The 24,584-nt window shown below is 35.4% G+C and overlaps 3 protein-coding genes across 3 annotated transcripts; 1 reads left to right on the top strand and 2 right to left on the bottom strand.

Annotated features, from left to right (window-relative positions):
• The first annotated feature begins 1,634 nt into the window (after positions 1-1,634).
• Positions 1,635-14,119, top strand: LOC110646114 (acetyl-CoA carboxylase 1). Its single transcript, XM_058137667.1, is given in 31 exon segments — positions 1,635-1,684; positions 1,686-2,019; positions 2,678-2,884; positions 2,958-3,119; positions 3,222-3,314; positions 3,417-3,512; positions 3,687-3,860; positions 4,243-4,336; positions 4,438-4,625; positions 4,707-4,757; positions 4,849-4,888; positions 5,149-5,273; positions 5,396-5,512; positions 5,620-5,694; positions 5,783-5,839; positions 5,976-6,080; positions 6,248-6,526; positions 6,604-6,792; positions 6,999-7,109; positions 7,210-7,296; positions 7,374-7,550; positions 8,121-8,198; positions 8,301-8,423; positions 8,665-8,934; positions 9,010-9,350; positions 9,539-9,776; positions 9,902-10,254; positions 10,335-10,548; positions 11,118-11,294; positions 11,430-13,583; positions 13,673-14,119. Coding segments are annotated over 31 exon segments (6,816 nt in total). The 3' UTR covers positions 13,730-14,119.
• Positions 14,120-14,335: 216 nt separating this feature from the next.
• LOC110646116 (cysteine-rich receptor-like protein kinase 44) lies at positions 14,336-17,543 on the bottom strand. The gene is made up of 7 exons (XM_058137668.1): positions 16,463-17,543; positions 16,222-16,350; positions 15,946-16,067; positions 15,645-15,855; positions 15,279-15,516; positions 15,003-15,153; positions 14,336-14,920 (listed from the first exon to the last, which is right to left on the bottom strand). The coding sequence occupies exons 1-7, from the start codon at positions 17,268-17,270 to the stop codon at positions 14,594-14,596; spliced, it is 1,986 nt and encodes a 661-aa protein (XP_057993651.1). The 5' UTR covers positions 17,271-17,543; the 3' UTR covers positions 14,336-14,593.
• A 1,749-nt stretch (positions 17,544-19,292) lies between these two features.
• Positions 19,293-22,078, bottom strand: LOC110646121 (cysteine-rich receptor-like protein kinase 44). Its single transcript, XM_021799466.2, has 7 exons — positions 21,171-22,078; positions 20,980-21,090; positions 20,760-20,881; positions 20,373-20,583; positions 20,041-20,278; positions 19,816-19,963; positions 19,293-19,736 (listed from the first exon to the last, which is right to left on the bottom strand). Exons 1-7 carry the CDS (start codon positions 21,952-21,954, stop codon positions 19,419-19,421), a joined length of 1,932 nt encoding a protein of 643 aa, XP_021655158.2. The 5' UTR covers positions 21,955-22,078; the 3' UTR covers positions 19,293-19,418.
• Positions 22,079-24,584: the final 2,506 nt, after the last annotated feature.

Below are 24,584 nucleotides of genomic sequence, written 5' to 3'. Positions count from 1 at the left end.
ACCTATCCAAACCCCTCACCTACACATCTTATCCCATTCAATGAATCATTTATTGACCATTATTTCTGCTACTATATAAAATGAAAAAGACAATTTAGGGGAGAAGAAATGCTATATTTTAAACTTACAAGAAATATATATATATTACTTAAATGTTTAAACTTGTATGGGTTGGTCGACAACATCACCCAACAACACACAATCAATACACCATTCTTTTACAAAATTTTGATTATTCTTTTACAAAATTAACATGGGTTAGTGTTCAATTCCTGTTGCCATCAATTCAGAGTAATTAATTTCTCTTTTAACTTAATTTTATTATAATTAAATTTAAATTTTCACATTAAATATAAAAATACTTGTTTTATAATTATAACCTTATTAAATAAAAAGGAAACTTGCATCACCAAAAAAAAAAAAAAACTTACATTCTTAAGCTTTTTACTATTAATAGTTGATAAATAATTTACCATTTCAATTAATATATTTTGATTTAATGATTTTAAAATATTTTTAAAATATATTTATTAATTTTATAGAATTAAAATTAGGAAGGGTGGAACTCTGGAAGCGGTAGATGGGAACTGCCTCTCCGTCCTCTCCTGCTGCATGTAGCAAGGAGAGAGAGACAGAGAGAGAGGAGGCTGCGGTGTAGCGTGGCGGTGGCAGTTACCACTTGCAGCGTCTCATTAAAAGCCGTTAAAACTAGAAGGCCTACCGCTCTAACTCAAACCTAGCACTCTCTGCTCAGCAATTCTCTTAAAACTAGTTATACTTAACACAGACATAAGCATTTCAAGATTGTGAATGTACATCACAAACATATCCCTTCAACCTCAACATTCAACATTCTTTCTGTTCGATTCTTTTTTTTTCCCCCTCGCACTCTTTCCGTCCAGATTCTAACTAATGCTCTCTTACCCTTATACCCTGTTTAGTTCAATTTGATCCCATCATATCCAGGTTTGTAATCATGTTTTGATTCTTTTTGCAACTGTGTTTTGCTTAAATTTCGCTGCTGTTTGAAGTTTACGCATAGCATTTTTTCTCCTTTTTTCAGAAGTTCTGGGAAGTTTGAGTGCTGTTCTTTCTGCGGGTCGTTTTAGCAATTTTTATTGATTGAGGTTCAGTTTAGCATGGTTTTGGGAATCTAATTATGCACTTTCTGTGGGGCTAATGATATTTTTTTTTAAATTCTTTTTAAGTACCTTTTCGTTGTTATCAATATCTCTAGGATCCAGCATCTGACATACTTGACTCGTAGACTGCGTTTGGTTGCTCACAACTTAATTAGGAACACACGTGATGGATAATGGATTGGGGTTAGACCTTTGATTATAAAATGACTCTACGATAAGAGCTAGACTTTATAGTGCCACAAGATGAAGTCCACATGAAGTCTCATCCTGTGCAACCAAATAGAGTCTTACTCTATAATTGGATGGTTTCCTTCAAGTTCATACCTGCTGTTAAATTTAATTTTTTGATTCTTTTGATTTGTGAATTTTTGCTTAGCTATGAACAGGTAAGTTTTCTAAGGTAGGCCCAGCAAGTAAAATTATATTCAAAGAATAAGATAGATTGAATGAGAATTACTTAATTTAAAGACTGAATTTTCACAAATCCTGTTTATGCAGCATGTTGGGAACGCAAAGGAGACCACCGGTGCCGGAGGGTGTTGCTTGTGGGAATGGTTACATAAATGGGGTAGTTTCAACAAGGAGCACTGCTACAATATCAGAAGTGGATGAATTCTGCTATGCTCTTGGAGGGAAGAGGCCAATCCATAGTATTTTAATTTCGAACAATGGAATGGCAGCTGTCAAGTTTATACGTAGTATTAGGACATGGGCTTATGAAACATTTGGCACTGAGAAGGCGATCTTGTTGGTGGCCATGGCAACTCCAGAAGACATGAGAATCAATGCGGAGCATATTAGAATTGCTGATCAGTTTGTGGAAGTTCCTGGTGGGACAAACAATAATAACTATGCCAATGTGCAGCTCATTGTAGAGGTGTGTACATGGAACTCTGTAACATTTGTGGGCATATATCAGATTTTTTATTGTTTGAGCTCAAAGTATCTTAAACAAAGCATAAATGAATGACTGAAATCCAGTCATTCCTAGCAGGAAGAATTTTGGTAAATCTTATTGGCTTTTGATTAGAATGTGGCTCTAGTGCAACAATAAAGTAACTCTATTTGTGACTTGGAGGTCACTGGTTCGAGCTATAGAAACAGAATCTTTGCACAACAGGGTAAGGCCGTGTAAATCAGCCCTCCCAAGAGTTCACAAGTGTGGTATGCATTGGGTCACCTTTTATTGTTGGCTTTTGATCGATTTGACTGAAATTAGTGATCATGATGTGATTTGCAAAGGAGAAAACAAATTTAAAATAGTCAATGAAATGTATACTGCAGTTATGTGTCATTTGGTCTAGAGCCTTTTGAAGTCTTCCTTTCTTCTGCAATCTCAGAATACCATCAAAATGATGAATTAGCAGATATCATGAAGTTTCTTACTCTTGCAAGATATTATTGTTATTAGTTACCTTAAGATCATTCTGCCTGATTCTGGCCTGTTCAATAATATGAATCAGTGAACTATGAAAGATGGAATCTTCTTGTACTTGTTTGGTTTCTATAACAAAATTGTAATTTGTGGTTGCCAGATGGCAGAGATAACTCGTGTTGATGCTGTTTGGCCTGGTTGGGGCCATGCATCTGAGAACCCTGAACTGCCAGATGCACTGCATGCTAAGGGGATTGTATTTCTTGGGCCTCCAGCTACTTCAATGGGTGCACTAGGAGATAAAATTGGCTCATCTTTGATTGCTCAAGCAGCAGATGTCCCTACTCTTCCATGGAGTGGTTCTCACGTAATTATCTTAAAAGTGTTATTTAGTTTTGAGTTTCATTCCACATCTAAGATACTACGTTTTTGTCTGCCAGGTGAAAATCTCTCCAGAAAGTTGTTTGATTACCATCCCAGATGAGGTATACAGGGAAGCATGTGTATATACAACAGAGGAAGCAATTGCAAGTTGTCAAGTTGTTGGTTACCCTACAATGATCAAAGCATCATGGGGTGGTGGTGGTAAAGGCATAAGAAAGGTTTGCCTTTTACAAGACAAAGTTTTGAATTTCTAACTGGGAAGGATTGAACTAATGGAATATTGTAAACCAACTTTTCATGTTCTCCTCTTGATTCTGTAGGTTCATAATGATGATGAAGTTAGGGCATTGTTCAAGCAAGTTCAGGGTGAGGTTCCAGGATCACCCATATTTATAATGAAGGTTGCTTCCCAGGTTAGATTATCTTCTTCCATTTATCTTGAATGAGTAACTTTTGCGTTATGATTGTAGGATTATACATCAAATTTTGTTGACCCACTTGATTTTCTCATTTAGAGTCGGCATTTAGAAGTCCAGTTACTCTGTGATCAGTATGGAAATGTAGCAGCTTTGCATAGTCGTGATTGCAGTGTTCAGAGGCGGCACCAAAAGGTAAGTTTCTTTGTCATAGCTAATCTCTAATTTGGTTAACTTTATTTTTGCTTCTTATCTTTTAATTTGCTGGAAAAATAAGGTTGTAATTTTTTCTTCCCCACTAATGGTGCATAGTGTCATCTCTAAGGATAATTTCCATGCAAAACCTGACTTCTTGTGTATGCAAAATAGATAATTGAGGAGGGTCCAATTACTGTTGCGCCTCTGGAGACAGTCAAAAAGCTGGAGCAAGCAGCTCGAAGGTTGGCCAAATGTGTGAATTATGTTGGAGCAGCTACCGTTGAGTATTTGTACAGTATGGACACTGGAGAGTATTACTTTTTGGAGCTAAATCCTCGATTACAAGTATGTGATTTTTTCAGACTTCAGTTTTGTTCTTGTCATACGCATTAAGCTTTCATTTTATGTTTTCCATCAACTATTCAGGCACATTTAGTGCTGTTGCAATATGTTTCAAAACATGACTACATCTTAATAACTGGACGTAGAAGTATATTATGCTATCTGCAATCTAGGAGATGACTTTTTTAAAAAAGCTTTTAGCTCTTGGGATGACGATAAATTCACCATGATAGTAAAACACGTCCTAAAGTGAGGCCAAACCACACTGAAGAGTGGTTTCTTACGTCAGTTTCCCCAACTTCCAAAGCTAGTCATCCGCAAGTTAAAATGGTCCGTTCATTCCCTTATAAAATTATTTGTTGAATTTAAATTAATTCTGATGTAGGTGGAGCACCCTGTCACTGAATGGATTGCTGAAATAAATTTGCCAGCAGCACAGGTAGCCATCGGGATGGGAATTCCTCTCTGGCAACTTCGTGGTATGCCATTCTCAAGATTTTGAAATTCAACAAGACAATTTTCATTAGCTAATAATATATGTTTCTTTGGCATTCTGTGTCTGTGTGCTTTGTTTAATTAGAGATAAGGCGATTTTACGGAAAGGAACATGGTGGAGGATATGATGCTTGGAGGAAAACTTCAGTGGTTGCTGTTCCCTTTGATTTTGACCAGGCAGAGTCTGCAAGGCCAAAAGGTCATTGTGTAGCTGTGCGTGTAACAAGTGAGGATCCGGATGATGGTTTTAAGCCTACAAGTGGAAAAGTACAGGTAAGGCTCTTAGGTTGACAATTCTTATTTCAAGTTTTCTTGGCCTTATAATGAAACCTATATTGGTATGACATTGTACAGGAACTAAGTTTTAAAAGCAAGCCAAATGTGTGGGCTTACTTCTCTGTTAAGGTGCTTTTCTTTGTCCTTCTTTTCCCTAGAACATTTTCTGTTGACAGAACCTTGGATTTCTAACATTAATAACTTAAATTCTGACATACAGTCTGGTGGAGGCATTCATGAATTCTCAGATTCTCAATTTGGTAAGCGGCAACTGCTACCGTGTTTTATAACTTGATTACATGAATTGACTTGTATCAATTTGGTGCAACTTGATGAAAAATTGCACCTCTTTCAATTTCCATTTTTTTGTGATTTGTAATTTTGAATTTTTTCATAATATTAAACCGTAATTCAAGCCAACTCCAAATACTTGCAAGAGGTACAATGCCTAATTCTTTTACTTAGTTCATTTTTTAAAGAGGTCTAGGCTGCTCAATATTTTGTCACGATCTTTCCTCAGGACATGTTTTTGCATTTGGGGACTCCAGAGCTTTGGCTATAGCAAATATGGTCCTGGGGCTGAAAGAAATTCAAATTCGAGGAGAAATTCGCACTAATGTTGATTACTCAATTGACCTTTTACACGTAATAAAACTTTTCAGTTGTTGATAATCCATTTCTGTTTACCTTATTAACACAAATTGAAAGAAGGAAGTTTAAAAGTGTCCTCCAGGAATAAAATTAACATGAGATGAAATGTTATGCAGGCTTCTGATTATAAGGACAACAAAATTCACACAGGTTGGTTGGACAGTAGAATTGCAATGCGGGTTAGAGCAGAAAGGCCCCCTTGGTACCTCTCTGTTGTCGGAGGGGCTCTGTATGTAAGTGGTCATGCATTGACATGAAAAGAGAAATCATAACCTTTTGGTCTGCTGTATTTCTATCTTGTGGAATGCACCACTTACTGGTCCTATTTTGTTTGCCTCAGAAAGCATCTGCTAGCAGTGCAGCTATGGTTTCAGATTATGTTGGTTATCTTGAAAAGGGACAAATCCCTCCCAAGGTACCTAATGAAGAATTTATATTTATGAATCTGTTGCTTATTAAGTTGATTTTGTAGTAATATTAATGTCAGTTGACTCTGTTTTCAGCACATATCACTTGTGAACTCTCAAGTTTCATTGAACATTGAAGGAAGCAAATACATGGTATTTATGCCTGTCATTGTCATAATCCTTCTCAAGTATAAAGTTATCTGTTTATGATTTTTTATCATTTCTGAAGAATTTTGGTTCATAGGCTTTGGTAATACACGTCATTATCATTTTGGAAAATTATTCTTAGATTGACATGGTAAGAGGGGGGCCAGGAAGCTATAGATTGAGGATGAATGAATCGGAGATTGAAGCAGAGATACATACTTTACGTGACGGGGGTTTATTGATGCAGGCAAGAATTCATTTCCCTGAATGTTTTATAGTTATTTCCTCATGGATGTTCTTCACTTGTGTTTTAAGGCTCTATGTGACTTTTGTTTATTTATTTTTATTGTTCTTCTTCGATGAGTATGTTTTTGACACTTCATAACAGAATCTTTTACTTCTATTTTGTTACAGTTGGATGGAAACAGTCATGTGATATATGCAGAGGATGAAGCAGCTGGAACATGCCTTCTTATTGATGGAAGGACTTGCTTGCTACAGAATGAGCATGATCCATCAAAGTTAGTGGCAGAGACACCATGCAAGCTGCTGAGGTATTTGGTTTCAGATGGTAGTCATATTGAAGCCGACACTCCTTTTGCAGAGGTTGAAGTTATGAAGATGTGCATGCCTCTTCTTTCACCTGCTTCTGGAGTTATTCAGTTTAAAATGTCTGAAGGTCAAGCAATGCAGGTACAACATATTGCATTTAGTATGCATTTGTATAATATCAGTTTTGGTGTGAAGTTAAGAAGTCAGTTTTCTTGTAGGCTGGTGAGCTTATAGCACGGCTTGATCTTGATGATCCTTCAGCTGTGCGAAAGGCTGAACCTTTTCATGGTAGCTTCCCAGTACTGGGGCCTCCAACTGCTATTTCTGGCAAAGTTCATCAGAGATGTGCTGCAAGTCTAAATGCAGCTCGTATGATTCTTGCTGGCTATGACCATAATATTGATGAAGTATTTCTCCTGCCCAATGACAATTTTCATAGTGGAGTTTAAAAATCCTTATCATGAATCAATAGTTTGCTCTTATCTTTGTGTTTATTGAGTTCTAAATTCTAATGTATGTTTCATAAACTTAAAAAATATTATATACTATTTTTCCTGTTTGTTTAATAATTTTTTTTTTTAATTCTGATGTATAACCTGAATGACTTTGACAGGTTGTGCAAAACTTGCTCAATTGTCTTGATAGTCCTGAACTCCCTTTCCTTCAGTGGCAAGAATGCTTGTCTGTTCTGGCAACTCGCCTTCCCAAAGATCTTAGAAATGAGGTGAATATTTATCATGCATCTTTGATCTATGTTTTCTTGCTTATATTAGTGACTTTAGTGTCAAACATGATCTGATGTTGCCTTGGCTCAATTGTTTCAGTTGGAATCAAAGTATAGGGAGTTTGAGGGGATTTCGAGCTCTCAGAACATTGACTTTCCTGCCAAATTGTTAAGGGGTGTTCTTGAGGTGAGTTCCTTATTTGAACCCTATTTCTCCTTTCTCTTGTAGTGGAATATCGTTGAGGGGTGTGCATTTTTCTCCAGGCCCATCTTTCCTCCTGTCCTGAAAAGGAAAAAGGAGCCCAGGAAAGGCTTGTTGAACCTTTGATGAGTCTGGTAAAGTCTTATGAGGGAGGACGGGAGAGTCATGCCCTCATCATCGTGCAATCACTTTTTGCAGAGTATTTATCAGTTGAAGAATTGTTTAGTGACAACATCAAGGTAAGCTTATTTCCGTCAAATATAGCATTGGTGTTGCAATGCAGTAATGCTTATATCTGTTATGATTACTTGGGACTACCAAAATCTTTCTAATTTGTATCTTGCGAAAACACCATGGCTTCAATCAGAGATAACACTAAATATTATTTCTTCATTTTGGGCTTTTAGTTGAAGCTTCTCTTTTTCTTAATCTTTCAAGACACTGCTGTTTTAATTTGTTTGCTGGATGGTCCTTTCTTATATGCGTAAATGCCTTCAGTGATGGCTCTGTAGAATATGCTAACTAAACAGATAATAATTCTACCTATTGTCTTTTCTCTTACATTCCATTGTTCTTTAAATCATCAAATCTACATTCTTGAAAACAGTCACATGATGAGCATTTCTTATCATGCTCTGCATTCTCCCGTCTTCTTAAGCCCTGATTAAATTTCACGTGCACAAAAATTGAATTTCTTTGATTTACTCCAAGCTTATTCTTAAGTCCTGTCATTCTTCTTATTCACAGTCTGATAATGTTTTAACAGTAAGTTATCACTTTCTAAAATTATTTTTTGTATTTTTCTGTAGGCTGATGTGATTGAACGTCTTAGACTTCAATACAAGAAAGATCTGTTGAAGGTTGTGGACATTGTCCTTTCTCATCAGGTATCAAGTTTATAATTTGCTCTTTTTTATTTATTTTAATTTTACTTTTTTGAGTTTATATGGAAATAACTTTGCACTAATATTGTATTTGTTGTCTTGTAGGGTATCAGGAGTAAAAATAAGCTGATACTACGGCTTATGGAACAACTGGTTTATCCTAACCCTGCTGCATATAGGGATAAACTTATCCGGTTCTCTCAACTCAACCATATAAATTATTCTGAGGTTGGTCTAGTTGAGCATAAGTTTTTAATCCATGTTGCCTTATTGTTCATCTCATCAGTTTATTTTAGACAATTAATTGTAGCGCTGCAACAGGAAGAGGATTCTAAATTTCTTATATTTTCTCATCAGGGATTATTCCCTCCATATCTCACTTTTCAACACTCATTGTTTAATGTAATTTCTCAATTCATTAACAATATGCTTGTTTTTCAAAATATTGATAACTGATTTGCGTACGCAGTTGGCACTGAAGGCAAGTCAACTGTTGGAACAAACCAGATTGAGCGAACTTCGTTCCACAATTGCTAGAACTCTTTCCGAATTGGAGATGTTTATAGAGGATGGTGAAAATATGGATACTCCCAAGAGGAAAAGTGCCATTAATGAACGAATGGAAGACCTTGTGAGTGCTCCTTTGGCTGTTGAAGATGCCCTCGTGGGTCTGTTTGATCACAGTGATCACACTCTTCAAAGACGGGTAGTGGAAACTTATGTTCAAAGGCTATATCAGGTACCGTATTTCAACTTTCTTGATTTTAGTACTAGACAATCATTTCTTCACTTTCCTGTTTGTATATGTCATCAGCCCTATCTTGTAAGGGATAGTGTCAGGATGCAGTGGCATAGATCTGGTCTTATTGCTTCATGGGAATTCATGGAAGAGCATATTGGGAGAAAGAATGGCTTTGAAGATAAAATATCTGATGAACCAGTGGTGGAGAAACACTGTGACAGGAAATGCGGAGCCATGGTTATCACAAAATCTCTACAATTTTTGCCTGCAATTATTAGTGCTGCATTAAGGGAAACAACTCATAACCATCATGAAGCCATTCCAAATGGATCTTCAGGACCGGCTAACTTTGGTAATATGATGCATATTGCATTGGTGGGCATCAACAACCAGATGAGTCTACTTCAGGATAGGTATTTTTCCCAAATGATAGATGTTTTGGGGAATAAAACAATTGCTAAGTTTCTATAACCCTTAACAGACGGACACACACATGCACACATGCCAAAAAAAAAACTTTTTTCAAACTTTCAAGTGTGGTAATAAAACATCAGTGTGACCATGTCCCTTCTTAGTGGAAATGTCCTTTGACTTTTTGCAGTGGTGATGAGGATCAGGCTCAAGAGAGAATAAACAAGTTAGCCAAAGTTCTTAAAGAACAAGAAGTAGGCTCCAGTTTACACACAGCAGGTGTTGGCGTTATTAGCTGCATCATACAAAGGGATGAAGGCAGAGCCCCTATGAGGCACTCCTTTCACTGGTCGGCAGAAAAGCTCTATTATGAGGAAGAACCTCTATTGCGACATCTAGAACCCCCACTATCCATCTACCTTGAATTGGTTTGTTACCATATGGCTGTGACCAAATATTTTCTTTCAGGGGAAAAAAAGAAATTAATAAAGAAAGTAAGGAGATAACTTTAATTCATTTGATCAGATGCTTATTATGATTTGTTTTGATCCAGGACAAACTTAAGGGTTATGGGAATATACAATATACTCCATCGAGGGACAGACAATGGCACTTGTACACTGTTGTAGACAAGCCAGCGCCAATCCAGAGGATGTTTCTTAGAACCCTTGTTAGGCAGCCCACAACAAATGAAGGGCTTACTGCATATCAGGGGCTGGGCATAGAAGCACCCCGTGCACAGTGGGCTATGTCCTTTACATCAAGGAGCATTTTGAGATCCTTAGTAGCTGCAATGGAGGAGTTGGAGCTTAATGTCCACAATGCTACTGTCAAATCTGAGCATGCTCATATGTACCTCTGTATCTTACGGGAACAACGATTAGATGACCTTGTGCCATACCCCGGGTAATTATGTCTTAACTTCTATTATATCTCATGCAATAAATTGGTGAACTTCTGATCTTAAGTGGAGACTTTGTCACCAGGAGAGTTGATATTGATGCTGGCCAGGAAGAAGCTGAAGTAGAGAGAATCTTAGAAGAACTGGCTAGGGAAATATATGCATCAGTTGGTGTCAAAATGCACAGGTTGAATGTTTGTGAGTGGGAAGTGAAGCTCTGGATGTCATTATCTGGACAAGCAAATGGTGCTTGGAGAGTTGTTATCACAAATGTAACTGGTCACACATGTGCGGTACATGTAAGTGTTTATGTGGTTTCTTACATGTTCTTACATGTTCAATAAACCTATCTGTGCATTTCAATTTCAATGCATTAAGAAGAGGTCTTTCACCCATTTATGCATTTTGATTTCAATGCACTAAGAAAATCTCTTTCATCTGTCCATGCACTTCAATGGACAAAGAGGAAACAAATGACTTGCAAAAAGCAAAGTAAATAATGGTCCATATCAATATCAGTAATTACTACCAGCGGTTAAACTCAGATGGGCATAAGCGATAAATTTTGTTGATTTGTCAATTTGTTTCGTATCAAATATATATTTTGTCTAGCTAAATGGGGAATTGGGGGCAAATAACTGTCACATCAGTTTATTATGCAAGTTTGGTATGAAACCTTTTTCCTGCTATTGAAAGCTAGCAATTTCATGTCTAATGCCAGTGTTATGAGGTATGAAATTAACACCATAAAAATTAAAAGTTTCCATATCAAAAATCTAATATCTTGGGTCTTGTTCCTGTACTACTTTAAAATGTTTTTTTATGGAAAGGTTATCTTAATTATAGTGCCGGCTAATATGACAATCAGATATACCGGGAACTAGAGGATACCAGCAAACATGGAGTGGTGTACCATTCAATCTCTGCATGTGGTCCTCTGCATGGTGTGATGGTAAATGCAGTCTATCAGCCCTTGGGAGTTCTTGATAGGAAACGTCTGTTGGCAAGGAGCAGCAACACCACTTACTGCTATGATTTTCCATTGGTCAGTCTTTAATATTTTTATGTCTAGCAACAACTAACGTAGGTTATATATATATATATATATATATATATATGCACAAAAAAAAAAAGAAATGACTGTTCAAATTATCTTGCTGGCTATATGTCTTGCTTTCAGGCATTTGAGACAGCCTTGGAACAAATATGGGCATCCCAGTTAAATGGAGGTGGAAAACCTAAGGATAATATTCTTCTCAAAGTCACTGAGCTTGTATTTGCTGATCAGAAAGGTAGCTGGGGCACTCGTCTTGTTCCTGTGGAGCGCCCAGCTGGACTGAATGATGTTGGCATGGTAGCATGGAGCATGGAAATGTCTACCCCTGAGTTCCCTTCTGGAAGGACAATATTGATAGTAGCAAATGATGTGACCTTCAAAGCTGGGTCTTTTGGACCAAGAGAGGATGCATTTTTCTTTGCAGTAACTGATCTTGCTTGCACTAAAAAGTTGCCATTAATTTATTTGGCAGCAAACTCTGGTGCCCGAATTGGAGTTGCTGAGGAAGTCAAGTCCTGCTTTAAAGTTGGTTGGTCGGATGAATCATGCCCCGAGCGTGGTTTTCAATATGTATATTTGAGCCCTGAGGATTACACTCGCATTGGATTATCTGTGATAGCGCATGAGTTGAAGCTGACTAATGGAGAAACCAGATGGGTGATAGAAGCCATTGTTGGCAAGGAGGATGGCTTGGGGGTAGAGAACTTATCAGGAAGTGGGGCCATTGCTAGTGCATATTCTAGGGCATACAAGGAAACCTTTACCTTAACATATGTGACTGGTAGAACAGTAGGAATTGGTGCTTATTTAGCTCGGCTTGGGATGCGATGCATACAGAGGCTTGATCAGCCCATTATTTTGACTGGTTTCTCTGCATTAAACAAACTCCTTGGCCGTGAGGTATACAGCTCTCACATGCAACTTGGTGGACCTAAAATAATGGCAACCAATGGAGTAGTGCATCTTACTGTCTCAGATGATCTAGAAGGCGTATCTGCTATTCTGAAGTGGCTAAGCTGTATTTCTCCTTATATTGGTGGCACACTTCCAATTCTAAGCCCTTCAGATCCTACTGAAAGGCCTGTGGAGTACTTCCCAGAAAACTCATGTGACCCTCGTGCTGCTATTTGTGGTGCTTTGGACAATAGTGGGAAGTGGCTTGGGGGTATTTTTGACAGGAATAGTTTTGTTGAGACACTGGAAGGCTGGGCAAGGACAGTTGTGACAGGAAGGGCAAAGCTTGGAGGAATCCCTGTTGGAATAATTGCTGTTGAGACACAAACTGTAATGCAAGTGATTCCTGCTGACCCAGGACAGCTTGATTCTCATGAGAAGGTTGTCCCTCAGGCTGGGCAAGTTTGGTTTCCAGATTCTGCCACCAAAACAGCTCAAGCAATATTGGATTTCAACAGAGAAGAGCTTCCACTTTTCATTCTTGCTAACTGGAGAGGCTTTTCAGGTGGACAGAGGGATCTTTTTGAAGGTATACTTCAGGCAGGTTCAACCATAGTTGAGAACCTTAGGACATACAAGCAACCTGTTTTTGTGTACATCCCCATGATGGGTGAGCTTCGTGGTGGGGCATGGGTTGTTGTGGACAGTCAGATCAATTCAGATCACATTGAAATGTATGCTGATAGAACAGCTAAAGGAAACGTCCTTGAGCCTGAAGGAATTATTGAGATCAAGTTCAGGACAAAGGAGCTGCTTGAGTGCATGGGTCGGCTTGATCAACAGCTGATCACTTTGAAGGCGAAACTTCAGGAAGCTAGAAATAGTGGAACTTATGGTATGGTTGAATCTATACAGCAGCAGATAAAATCTCGTGAAAAGCAACTTTTGCCAATGTATACTCAGATAGCCACCAGATTTGCAGAGCTTCATGATTCTTCCCTAAGGATGGCTGCAAAGGGGGTAATCAGAGAAGTTGTGGACTGGGGCAAATCCCGTGGTTACTTCTACAAAAGGTTGCGTAGGAGAATTGCTGAGGATTCACTGATCAAGACTCTGGAAGACGCAGCTGGTGACCATCTGTCATATAAATCTGCGATGGACTTGATCAGAAAGTGGTTTTTAGATTCAGATATTGCCGGAGGCAGAGAAGACTCTTGGGGGGATGATGAAGCTTTCTTTGCGTGGAAGGATCATCCAAGAAATTATGAAGAAAAGTTACAAGAATTGAGGGTCCAGAAGGTATTGCATCAATTAACAAGCATTGGTGAATCCAGATTAGATTTGAAAGCTCTACCTCAAGGTCTTGCTGCCCTTCTAAGAAAGGTAAACCATTATATATAGGCTTTGAATTACTCATACTTCAATCTTATTTATTTCTCTGTCCAAGAGATGATGCTTCATATTTAATGCAGGTGGACCCATCAAGCCGAGGGCAACTGATTGATGAGCTTCGTAAGGTGCTTAATTGATTCGTGGTATGCCCTTTAAAAGTAAATATGGTTCTGCACCCACTTTCGGCTCTAGTTCCATTCAACTGGGAAAGAAATATATTTACATCTCCAGTGCTATTTGCGTACCCTCTGCAGCTGTATTTTATCAACCAAGAGGAAACCTCACTTGTAAATTGGAGGAGGACCTCACGTCACGGGTCCCTTTCATGACTGCACGAAGTGTAAATGTTGGTATGATCTTTGGGTGAACTGGGAGAAGATTTCCGTTGTTAATAGGGGAAATTGGCCACCATTGGAAGCCTATGCCCTCCATGGCTGTTCTTCGGCTTGTTAGTGATTATTTTTGTAATAATCAGTGAAGTGTATTAATCATTTTATATATATGAATAAAAATTCATTAGTGCTTCAGCAATTTGTTAATAATTTCTTTTTGCCCTTAATTATCCTAGTGTTGTTGTTACATCATGATTGATTTGAAAACAAGTCATTAATATAATATTATAAATTGGCAAATTCCTTAAATGCATTCAATTAATCTGCAATCGTTAATTTTCACACGAATTTATTTAATAAATTAAAAAAAATTAATAATTTCAATTTATTTATAATGTTGCAATCAAACTATAAAAACTAACTTATTTTCCATGGACTTTTTTATTTTCACAAGACAAACGGAAACTGATATTAGTTATTGCAGTTCAACTTGTATCCAGGTAAGATACAGTTCAAAAGTCTAATTAAGATCCTACTCGAACACACTTGGAGAACTACACATCCCAAAAAAAAAAAAAGAAAGTATGCATGTTAAAATTTGGAGGCAACTAGGTCCTGTTGCTGCAGCCTGCAGGAACATGCTTAATGATTTTAACCTTCCTCAAAACACTATCGAGGGTACAGCTCGGAGTTCGAAACTTCGTTTATGGACTGCTGGACGCCTTCATTTAACCTTGAAGTTGAATCTCTTGACGATGATGCCTCTATCCTTAATTCACTGTGCATAAAAAATGCAGGTTTTGAGGGAACTGGTAGAGTAATAGAGTAGGTACTGAGCATGGTAACAACTTGAGCCATTGTTGGTCGATTAGCTTCATGTTCTTGAACACAAAGTAATCCAATGTGGATGCATCTCATCATCTCACTTCTCGATCCAACTGTCAGGGTGGGATCTATCAAATTTAAAGCTGTTCCGTCATTCCAATTTCTCCAACTCTGCAGTAATTCCAAGAAGTGAAACCATAATTAAGAACTCTGGAAATAAAGAAAAGCAGCACCTGTAAACGTAAATACTTACATATGTTAGAAGGTCCTCTTCATCCTCTCCAATACCAACGCCACTGTTCTTTTGGCCGCTTGCAATTTCCAAAACTAAGACACCAAAGCTAAAAACATCTGACTTGACAGAGAAGCGTCCATGGGTTACATACTCTGGAGCCATATATCCGCTGCAAAATATTATCAGTTACAAAAAAATTCTAGTTTTCAATGGTGGGTACTTGTTGATATCTTTAGATTATGATTCTTTAGAATGAAAAGCTGCAACTTTTTTCGTCCTAATTCTTATACTTACAAGGTCCCCACAACTCTACTTGTTTGTTCTTGCGTTTGATCTATTGCAAATAATCTTGCCATGCCAAAATCTGCGATCTTTGCATTCATCTCTTCATCTAATAAAATGTTACCAGCTTTGAGATCACGGTGAATAATCCGAAGTCGAGAATCTTCATGAAGGTAAAGAAGACCTCGAGCAATGCCTGAGATAATTTTGTAGCGTGTCTCCCAATCCAAATGTGCTCTCTTGACTGGGTCTACAATTCCATTAACAGATTATATATATATATATATATGTGCTGACTATGGTAAAAAGCAAAACATAAAGAAAGACTAATTTAGAGAGAGGAGGAAAAATAAGGGTCAAGCTTTGTAGCAGCCATACCAAATATGAAGTTGTTGAGGCTGGAGTTAGGCACAAACTCATAGACAAGAAGCCTTTCTTCCCTTTCAAAGCAGAAACCCAGTAGTCTAACCAAATTCTTGTGCTGAAGCTTGGCCACCAATATGACCTCATTCTTAAATTCTAGTTCTCCCTGTGCTGATTCCCTGGACAACCTCTTCACAGCTATAACTTGTCCATTGGGAAGCCTACCCTGGAAACATGTCAAAATAAAAGTTTCATATACAACACAGTCTGACAATTTTTAAATTTCTAGATTGAAGCCTGTCCATTTTTTTGTTACCTTGTACACAGCCCCAAATCCACCCTGTCCAAGCTTATTAGCTTCTGAGAAGTCATTTGTTGCTGTTCTCACAGTGCCAAAGTCAAATTGCAAGGATTCCGCATCTCCAATTTCATAATCATCTACATCAAAATGAAAAAGTTAGTACATGAACAGAGGGAAAAAAAAAATCTTCTTAAAGGAGAAACATCGTTTGACTTCTGCTTTTTAGAAACTAAAATGAATGAATTGAACCTTTTGAATGAAGTGCACGAATGAACAACTTCTTAAACTTACCTATAGCTTTGAATTCTTCCTTTCTGTTCCTTGCTTTATAGAAGATGAAAAGGCAAATTGTAAGAATTGCAGAAATTGCTATTGCGACAACTACAATGATGACAGTACGTGATTCTTTTCTCTTCCTTCCTGCAAAAAACATAAATTTAATTTGTTCAGTTTTGACATAGCGAAATCACAGAGATTTTTTTATAACATTAACAAGTCCTTGGCTATGCTTCAACGTGGAACTTATTGGCACCTGTTGAAGTTGATCCTGGAGGTGGAGGTGATGGGGGCGGAATATTCTTAGGAGTGTAGAAACGGTCTGTCTCATATCTGAAATTACAGCTTGGTACGATAACTCTTCCTCCACTTCTAACCTCACAACACAGTGGAATAAGTCCTGAAGCATAATACAGGCAATCTCTGCATTCAGACTCGGTTAAATCAGGGGTGCACTGTACAAGTGCATATATGGTTTGAAAGTCAGGGGCAGCAATTTGGTCCATTGCGTACTTGTAAGGAGAATTTGCAGCTTTGTCCCGTAGGCTGTCTAACAAGGTCGACCTTGACCGATTGAACCCGCTTACGTCGGAGACATTAATCAGTCTATACACAAAAAAGTAGGGTACCTTTTCCATTAGTCTGAAAATGAAGCGGTTTGCGTAGCGCACCATACAATAATCTTGCTCTTGCACTCCAACATCTTGCCCTCCAATGGCCTCCTTAAAGTTTGGACAGAGCGTGAGGAGGGAATTACTGGCATTTTTTATACAGGCACGGCAAGCTTGAGGAGTAATGTCTGGCCTACAGAGAGCAATAGCATTAACAACGTCAGGATCTTGTCCATACGAGAAATTGTAGAACCCGTTTTCTATTTCAGTGTTGGTGTAGATGGAAGTGAGGAGGCGATTGAGGTTTGCTTGGTAGGTACTGTTAGTGGAGTAGATACCCTTGTCTGCAGTGCAATTGTAGTATAACATTTTAGGCAGAGGCTGAGCTAAAGTGAGAGCCAAGAAATGAATGGCAAGAGGACAAAGAAAGAAAAGAAACGTAGAAAAAGCCATATTCTTTGTGTTATCCTGCCTTTCTAAATCTCGCAGATAGAATGTATATAGATTGGGTTAGCAATCCTTTAGCTTCCCTTGTTTTTGCTCCTAGGTCCGCAAACTCTTGTGCTGACTGAGTTGCTGTAAAAACTAGATTGGGTTTATTATTTCAAGGGTGGGTTTCTAATCCTCCCCAGCAATTTTGCCAGGTCCGCGTGTAGCGTGGACTTGACTAAGAATCTTAGCATGGAGACGCGTTGGCAAAGGATATTATTTTTTCCACCTTCGACTGCTTCAATGTCCAATACTTTAAACATTAAGCAATAACAACCACCTCCAACATTAACAAATTTATCATAGAAATACATCTCCATCGAGTGGTCCAATTCCAATAAAGGAGGGTAGAATAGAAAAAGAAGGCAAAGGAAGAAAGAGTTGCGTGGATGTGGATCCCAACCTACACGACAAATTAAACCGTGGCCATTTTCTTCTCTCTTTTTCCCCACCCCACCTAAATAGATGGCTATCCTGTCTGTTAGCACTGTGTCGTTTCTTAATTTTCACTAATCCAAAGTCCAATGAGGAGGCTTGGTTGGGGAGAAGGAGAGAGACTTGTAAAACATAAATGCTTCATGGAATTTGATATTTTGTTCGGCTATAAGTATTCATATAAAATATATGGGACATGTTTGGCTGTAAAAAAATAATAATAATAATAAATTTTTATTAGGCACAATTTAGCTTTTTTTTAATGATAATTACTGATTCGGTGTTTTCAGTATACCTTTCTTTAACAGCTATTGATATTAATTTTTGAATTTTAACAATAGTTTCAATATTATATAAGCTTCATTTTATACTGTTCCAAATTAATATTCAAAATGGGAAATGGCTGCATTTTTCTGTTCATATTTTCTCTTTTTCATACTGACCGTCCCAACCACTTGACTCAAAGTGGACGAATCTCAGTCAAAATAAATAAAAGGAAGACGTCAGGTCATTTCCCAAGTCAAGGTTGACTTGCTCATCTTTGTGGTGGAAGTCAAGAGCTGACTTGCGTAGGAAACATTTTCCATCTAATTAAATATTTTATAACCTTAATTATAACGTATAAAATCATGAATTTAAGCATTATTTTTTTTTAATGTTGAAGAAGATAATTATATTAATAAGATTCCAACCCTAATTCTATTTTAATACGTACCATAAACTAGTAACTTCACTTATTTTATATATTATCATTTATCAAAGCATATATATATATATATATATATATATATATATATAGAATTTATTACTTATTTATTTTTGATGAAACCCTTTTTTTTTAAGAGTGCCGTGATTGGAATTATTACCTTTAAATTCTTATGGAAAGTAAAAGATTTATAAGTTTTTATTCTTTTTCACTTGCAATTAAGATTTTTTTTAATTATTTTATATATAATTAAAAATAAATTTCTAATTTTTCAATTAATTTTAAAAGATTATAAAGTAATTTTAACTTATATTTTTTTAATCTCAAAAAAGAACTTACAAAAAATATTAATTAATTTTGTCAAGATATCTCCTAAAAAAGGCTAAATACATAAATTAACTTCTGATTTATCCAAAAAAATTTAATGGTATCTTATTTCTAAATTTTATAATTTAATAAAATTAAAAAATTGAATAAATAAATTAATGCATGACCTTTATTTAAAAGTCTTAGTAAGTTTTAGTATTTTCATGGTTTTTATTTTAATGGAAAATTTTGTTTTTTCAATTTTCTTTAAATGGTTAAAAATAATTTCAAATGCATGTTAATTATAAAAATAAGGGAATTGCTTTTAAAAAATTTTATCCACAGGATTCTTTATTTTTTTTTAAATAAACAAAATACTTATTTTCTATCATATATTACGACTCAAGGGTTAGAAATTTATTTTAGTTATAATTAATTTTTAAAATTGAATTTTATTTTTTTCAAATTAGATAAAAAAAAAAACATAAAATTTATTTAAATTCCACAAAATTTTATAGAATGGAATTGAAGATATTACATCACGAGAATTCTAAAATTTTCCATTTGTAAAGCAATAAGATCTACAAAATAACATACTAAAGCAGCATGCAATTCAAAATTCACATTTTAGAAAATTAACTTAATAATGCATCCTCCCCCAAATTCTATCGAGGGTACATCTCAGAGATTGAAGCATCATTCTTGGAAGATTGTTCCTGGCAATACGACTCTGTTAAACTTGATGATGCCTCTGGTAACACGATATTGGGAACAAAAAATGCAGGTTTCAGAGGCACTGGAAGACTCAAAGAGCAGCTACTAAGCATAATTACAACAGAAGCCATGGTTGGTCTATCAGCTAAATTTTCTTGAACACATAACAAGCCAATGTGGATGCACCTAATCATCTCATTTCTTGAGCCAACACTCAAAGTGGGATCTATCAGATTTAAAGCTGTTCCCTGATTCCAATTCTTCCAAGCCTGCAAAATTTTAACAAGGATCATTAACAATTTGAGAAAAAAAGAAGCAGCTCCTATGCTAGCACAGTATTACACTCACATAAGTTAGAAGGTCTTCGAAGTCCTCCCCATTGCGGAAACTTCTAGTCCGACCACTCACAATTTCCAAAACTATTACACCAAAGCTAAAGACATCTGATTTAATTGAAAACTTTCCATGCTTTACGTATTCTGGAGGCATGTACCCTCTGCATATATTCAACTATTTCTTAGATTTGAATGATAAAAACCAAATCTTGCTGCTGGTTATGATTCTAACACTTACAAGGTTCCGACCACTCTTTTTGTATTGTCCTGAGTTTGATCTGCTGCAAATAACCTTGCCATGCCAAAATCTGAAATTTTTGGATTCATTTGTTCATCTAATAAAATGTTACTAGTTTTGAGATCACGATGAATTAATCGAAAACGAGAATCTTCGTGAAGGTAAAGAAGCCCTCGAGCAATGCCCTTTATGATTACGTAACGTTTTTCCCAATCCAATTGCAAGCGCTGGACTGGATCTATATATTCAATAAATTACTGAAGTTGAGCAAGTTATAAAATTCAATACTTTGAATAAAGAAAGACATGTTTATTGTTATTAGCTAGTCATACCAAATATGAGGCTGTTGAGGCTCAAATTAGGCAGGAACTCATAGACAAGAAGCCTTTCCCCTTGTTCAAAGCAGAAACCTCGGAGCGTAACCAAATTCTTGTGCTTAAGTTTAGCTACTAACAGGATTTCATTCATAAATTCAAGTTCACCTTGTCTAGAATCCCTAGATAATCTCTTCACTGCTATATCCTCTCCATTGGGAAATGTACCCTGAAAATAGAGGCAATATTATAGTCCAATTATAATCAAATCAAGCTTGTATGATTATGATTGTGATGATCGGTGCAAACAACTGAAATTGAAAATTTGTAGTAACTCATTCGAATAGATTTTTCATTTTGGTAGGTGACTGGAATGTTTCTTTCAAATGTTTGAAGTATTGTTACCTTGTATACTGCACCAAAACCGCCTTTTCCAACTTCATTAGCTTCAGAGAAGTTATTTGTCGCAAGCCTAATTGTTTCCAAGTCAAATCTCAAGGATTCCACATCTATGATGCCATCCGCGCCTTCATTATGCAAAGATAATGGAAAAATTCACTGGGATAGTCCTAAATTATTGAAAAATAATGAATATAAAGAATTCAATCACAAATTTATGACTCACTTTTAACATCCTCTCTTGGTTTCTTTCGTCTCAAAATAATGCTGATGCAGATAATAAGAATCACAGAAATAACAGCAGAAACAATAATAATGATGACCACACTCTGCTTTCCTGCAAAGTCCACAGATTATAGAAATTGCACGAAATGGATACGGGTTAAGATTTAAGAGGAAATAGTTTTCAGGGGGTACCTTTCGAAGGATCCTGAGAAGATGGAAATTCACCAACAGGACCATCATAGAATTGGTTAATCTCATACCTAAGATTACAACTTGGGAGAACAACTGTTCCGCCTTGCCTTGCTCTGCAACACTGTGGAATAACTCCAGAAGCATTATAAAGGCAATAACTGCATTGTGATTGGGATAAATCAGGAGTGCACTGTGAAAGTGCATATATAGTTTGAAAGTCTGGAGCACTTATTTTTCCACTAGCATATTTGAGACGAGAATCGCCAGCTGCTGCTTGATTTCGCTGTCTATCCAACAGGGAATACAGGGACTTGTTGAACCCATTAATGTCTGAAACAAAATTCAAGTTATACCAAGAAGAGGAAGGCTCAACTTCCAACAGGCCAAAGATGGGCATTCCTGTGTAGCGCAACATGCATTTTTCAAAACCTACAATAGCTTCCTTTTGATTGGGACAAAGTGAAGTTATTGCGATGCTTGAATTATTGATGCACTCACGGCAGGTATCCGGCCTGACATCTGCTCTGCAAAGTGCAATTGCATAAACCTTGTTATTGTTTTCTCCGTAAGAGAAATTGTAGAATCCAGAATCAATTTCGGTGTCGGTGTACATAGAGTTGAGTAGTCGACGGAGGTTAGCCTGGTAAGTGCTATTTGCTGTGTAATTGCCCAGCTTGTCCAAACAATGGTGATAGAGAAGTTCAGGTTGAGAAGTAGTGAGGGCAATGAAATGCAGGAAAATGGAACAGAGGAGGTAAACCATTTGTATTTGTAAAGAGGCCATTAGTCTCAACTCACTCCGTTCCTTTACCAAATTTAGCAAGCCTAATGCAAGTAAGATAGAAATAATTGAAAATTTGAAAGAGTTCAATCTTTCCCCAAATCCTTGGGAAGTTTTCAGTCTCAAGGCAGGACTATGAGAGATCTCATAAAGTGAGGGGATCAATCAAACTAGTTCAGATCAGGGATGGCAACGGATCGAGTTTTTGCTGTAACTGATCCTTCTAATAAGACGAGTTTGGGTAGTATATAATCGGGTTTGGGACGAGTTTGGCTTTGAATTTAATACCCGTGACGGGTTCGGTTCGAGTTCGGGTTTTATATGTTAGGTATCTATTATCCGAACCCGTTTATATAAATATTTAATTAAATATAAATATATATATATATTTTTTAATAATATTTATAAATTTTTATATATTTTATTTTATATAAAATAAAATTGAAATATTTTTTGAAATTATTAAAATTTTAAAATATAAATTATTAATAAAAATACTTTTTTTATATAGATTATTAATTAAATATATAAAATAAAACGAGTGCGAATATTTTTCGGGTAATAATTATCAGATTTGGAACGGATTCAGATAGTTGAGAATAAATTTTAATCGGGTTTGGGACGGGTTCGAATTTTGAGAATATTAATCAGGATCGAACTCGAGTAGTGTGATTTTTGTAGGTACCCTATCCGTTACCGTCCCTTAGTTCAGATTGGCACGTCTACTATTTTAGTGTTTGATTTTAATTATACATTTGAAATTCTAACAAAGTCATTTAGATGTCTTATTGGAAGAGTATAAACTCAACTTGGATATACTAAAATTACCGGACCAAACCAGGCACCATTTAGACTTCTTCTCTACTTTTATCAAGCGTGTAATAGAATGTTTTACTTTATTAAATTAATATTTTAATATTTATTAGTATACTTTATTTTGATTGTATTAGAGTCATTTTTAAGATTATAAAATATTCAATTTAAATTTTAGTTAAGGAAAGCTTTTAATATAAATTTTATTTTATATGAGAATAAATTTAATTATTATTAAATTAAATATTTATATTAAATTTAAACAAAATTAATTAAAATATATATATAAAAAAATATATTTAATTTAATGATTATTAAACTTATTTTTACATAAAATTAAATTTATAATAGTTTTAACTTTAGTTAAATGAAAAAATATATATATAATTAAATTTTAAAATACAGTAAAACTCACGTATCAATCTCTAATTTTTTTAATAACAATTTAATTTTTAAATTTAAATAATATTAATAAATAAGTTATCACCATTAACTGCTTTTCATTTCTTTTATCAATAAAATAATTTATATATCCAAAGCTTATATTTAAAAAATTATTTATTTTATATTTAAATATTATACATTTTATAAGATGAGCATTAAGGGGACTGGGGCACGTTGGACTAGTTCGTGCTTTTCGCTATCAGGACTATATGGCTAATGGGCCATGTGGCATTTTTTTTTTTTGCAACTCCACGTGTGGAATTTTAGCGTGGAGACAAGTAGGCAAAGAATATTATATATATATTTTTTCCACCACATGTGTGCTCCGCATTCAATGTCAAGTTCGTGTCAATGTCAAAAAGGCAACCAAATTATTTTTCTTTTTATATTTCCCCTTTTTCATACTAACAGACTCGCGTGGATGAAGGCGTGACCGAAAGTCGGCTCCCGTCCAAATGACGGTTACGCTGGTGTGGCTTATATCATAATTTTAATCTATTTCAATTCGATTTAAAAAAATTTCAGTTTATAATGAATTTATTTGAAAAAATTTTAATTTAATTTTTATATTTATTTTAATTTTTATAAATATAAATTTAATATATTATTATTTTTAAAAAATTGAATCGAATCAACTCCAATTAAATTCAAGGATCAAATTTGGCCCTCTAACAATCTGATTTCATATAAATTCACCAAACAAAACGATAACTCGATTTGATCTGACTTAATTCACAATTTAAGTCGGCCAGGCCTAAATGGGGGAGACCATCTCTCAATTAAAGGTTAACGTACAGTAGGTAAACTCTTGCTATTTTCTAAAAGTAGTTATAATTTTCCATCCAATTAAATATTTTATAACATATTTTCATAAAAAAAAATATTTTTTAACCTTGATAATAACGTATAATGCCATTAATTTTGTCGTTAATATTTTTTAATATTTTAGTATGTCTAATATTTATTTTTAATATTGAAAAGGAAAATTATATTAATAAGATTCCAACCCTAATTTTATTTTAATACGTTCTATTAAATTAAAATTTTTTAAATTTAAATTATTAAATATATATTTATTACTTTAAAGTTCTTAAAAATTTTAATTAATTATAAAATTATCTATATATTTTATAAATTATTTCTTAAATATCATAATTATGTATAAGTAAGCCTTTATAATTTTATAAATTCTATTTATTTCATTATTATTTTAATATATATATATATATTTAAAGTCAATAACTAAATTGTTTAATTTTAAAATTTTAGAGACTAAATTATTTAATTTTAAAAATACATAGACTAAATTATATATATTATCAAATTTTAAATACTAAATTATAGTTTACCCATTATTTTAAGCTGAATGCCATGTA

The sequence above is a fragment of the Hevea brasiliensis genome, chromosome 16 (genome assembly GCF_030052815.1).
Source record: "Hevea brasiliensis isolate MT/VB/25A 57/8 chromosome 16, ASM3005281v1, whole genome shotgun sequence".
Classification (NCBI taxonomy): Eukaryota; Viridiplantae; Streptophyta; class Magnoliopsida; order Malpighiales; family Euphorbiaceae; genus Hevea; species Hevea brasiliensis.
Note: the sequence above shows the minus strand (reverse complement) of the source record. Positions and strands in the feature narration are given on the sequence as shown.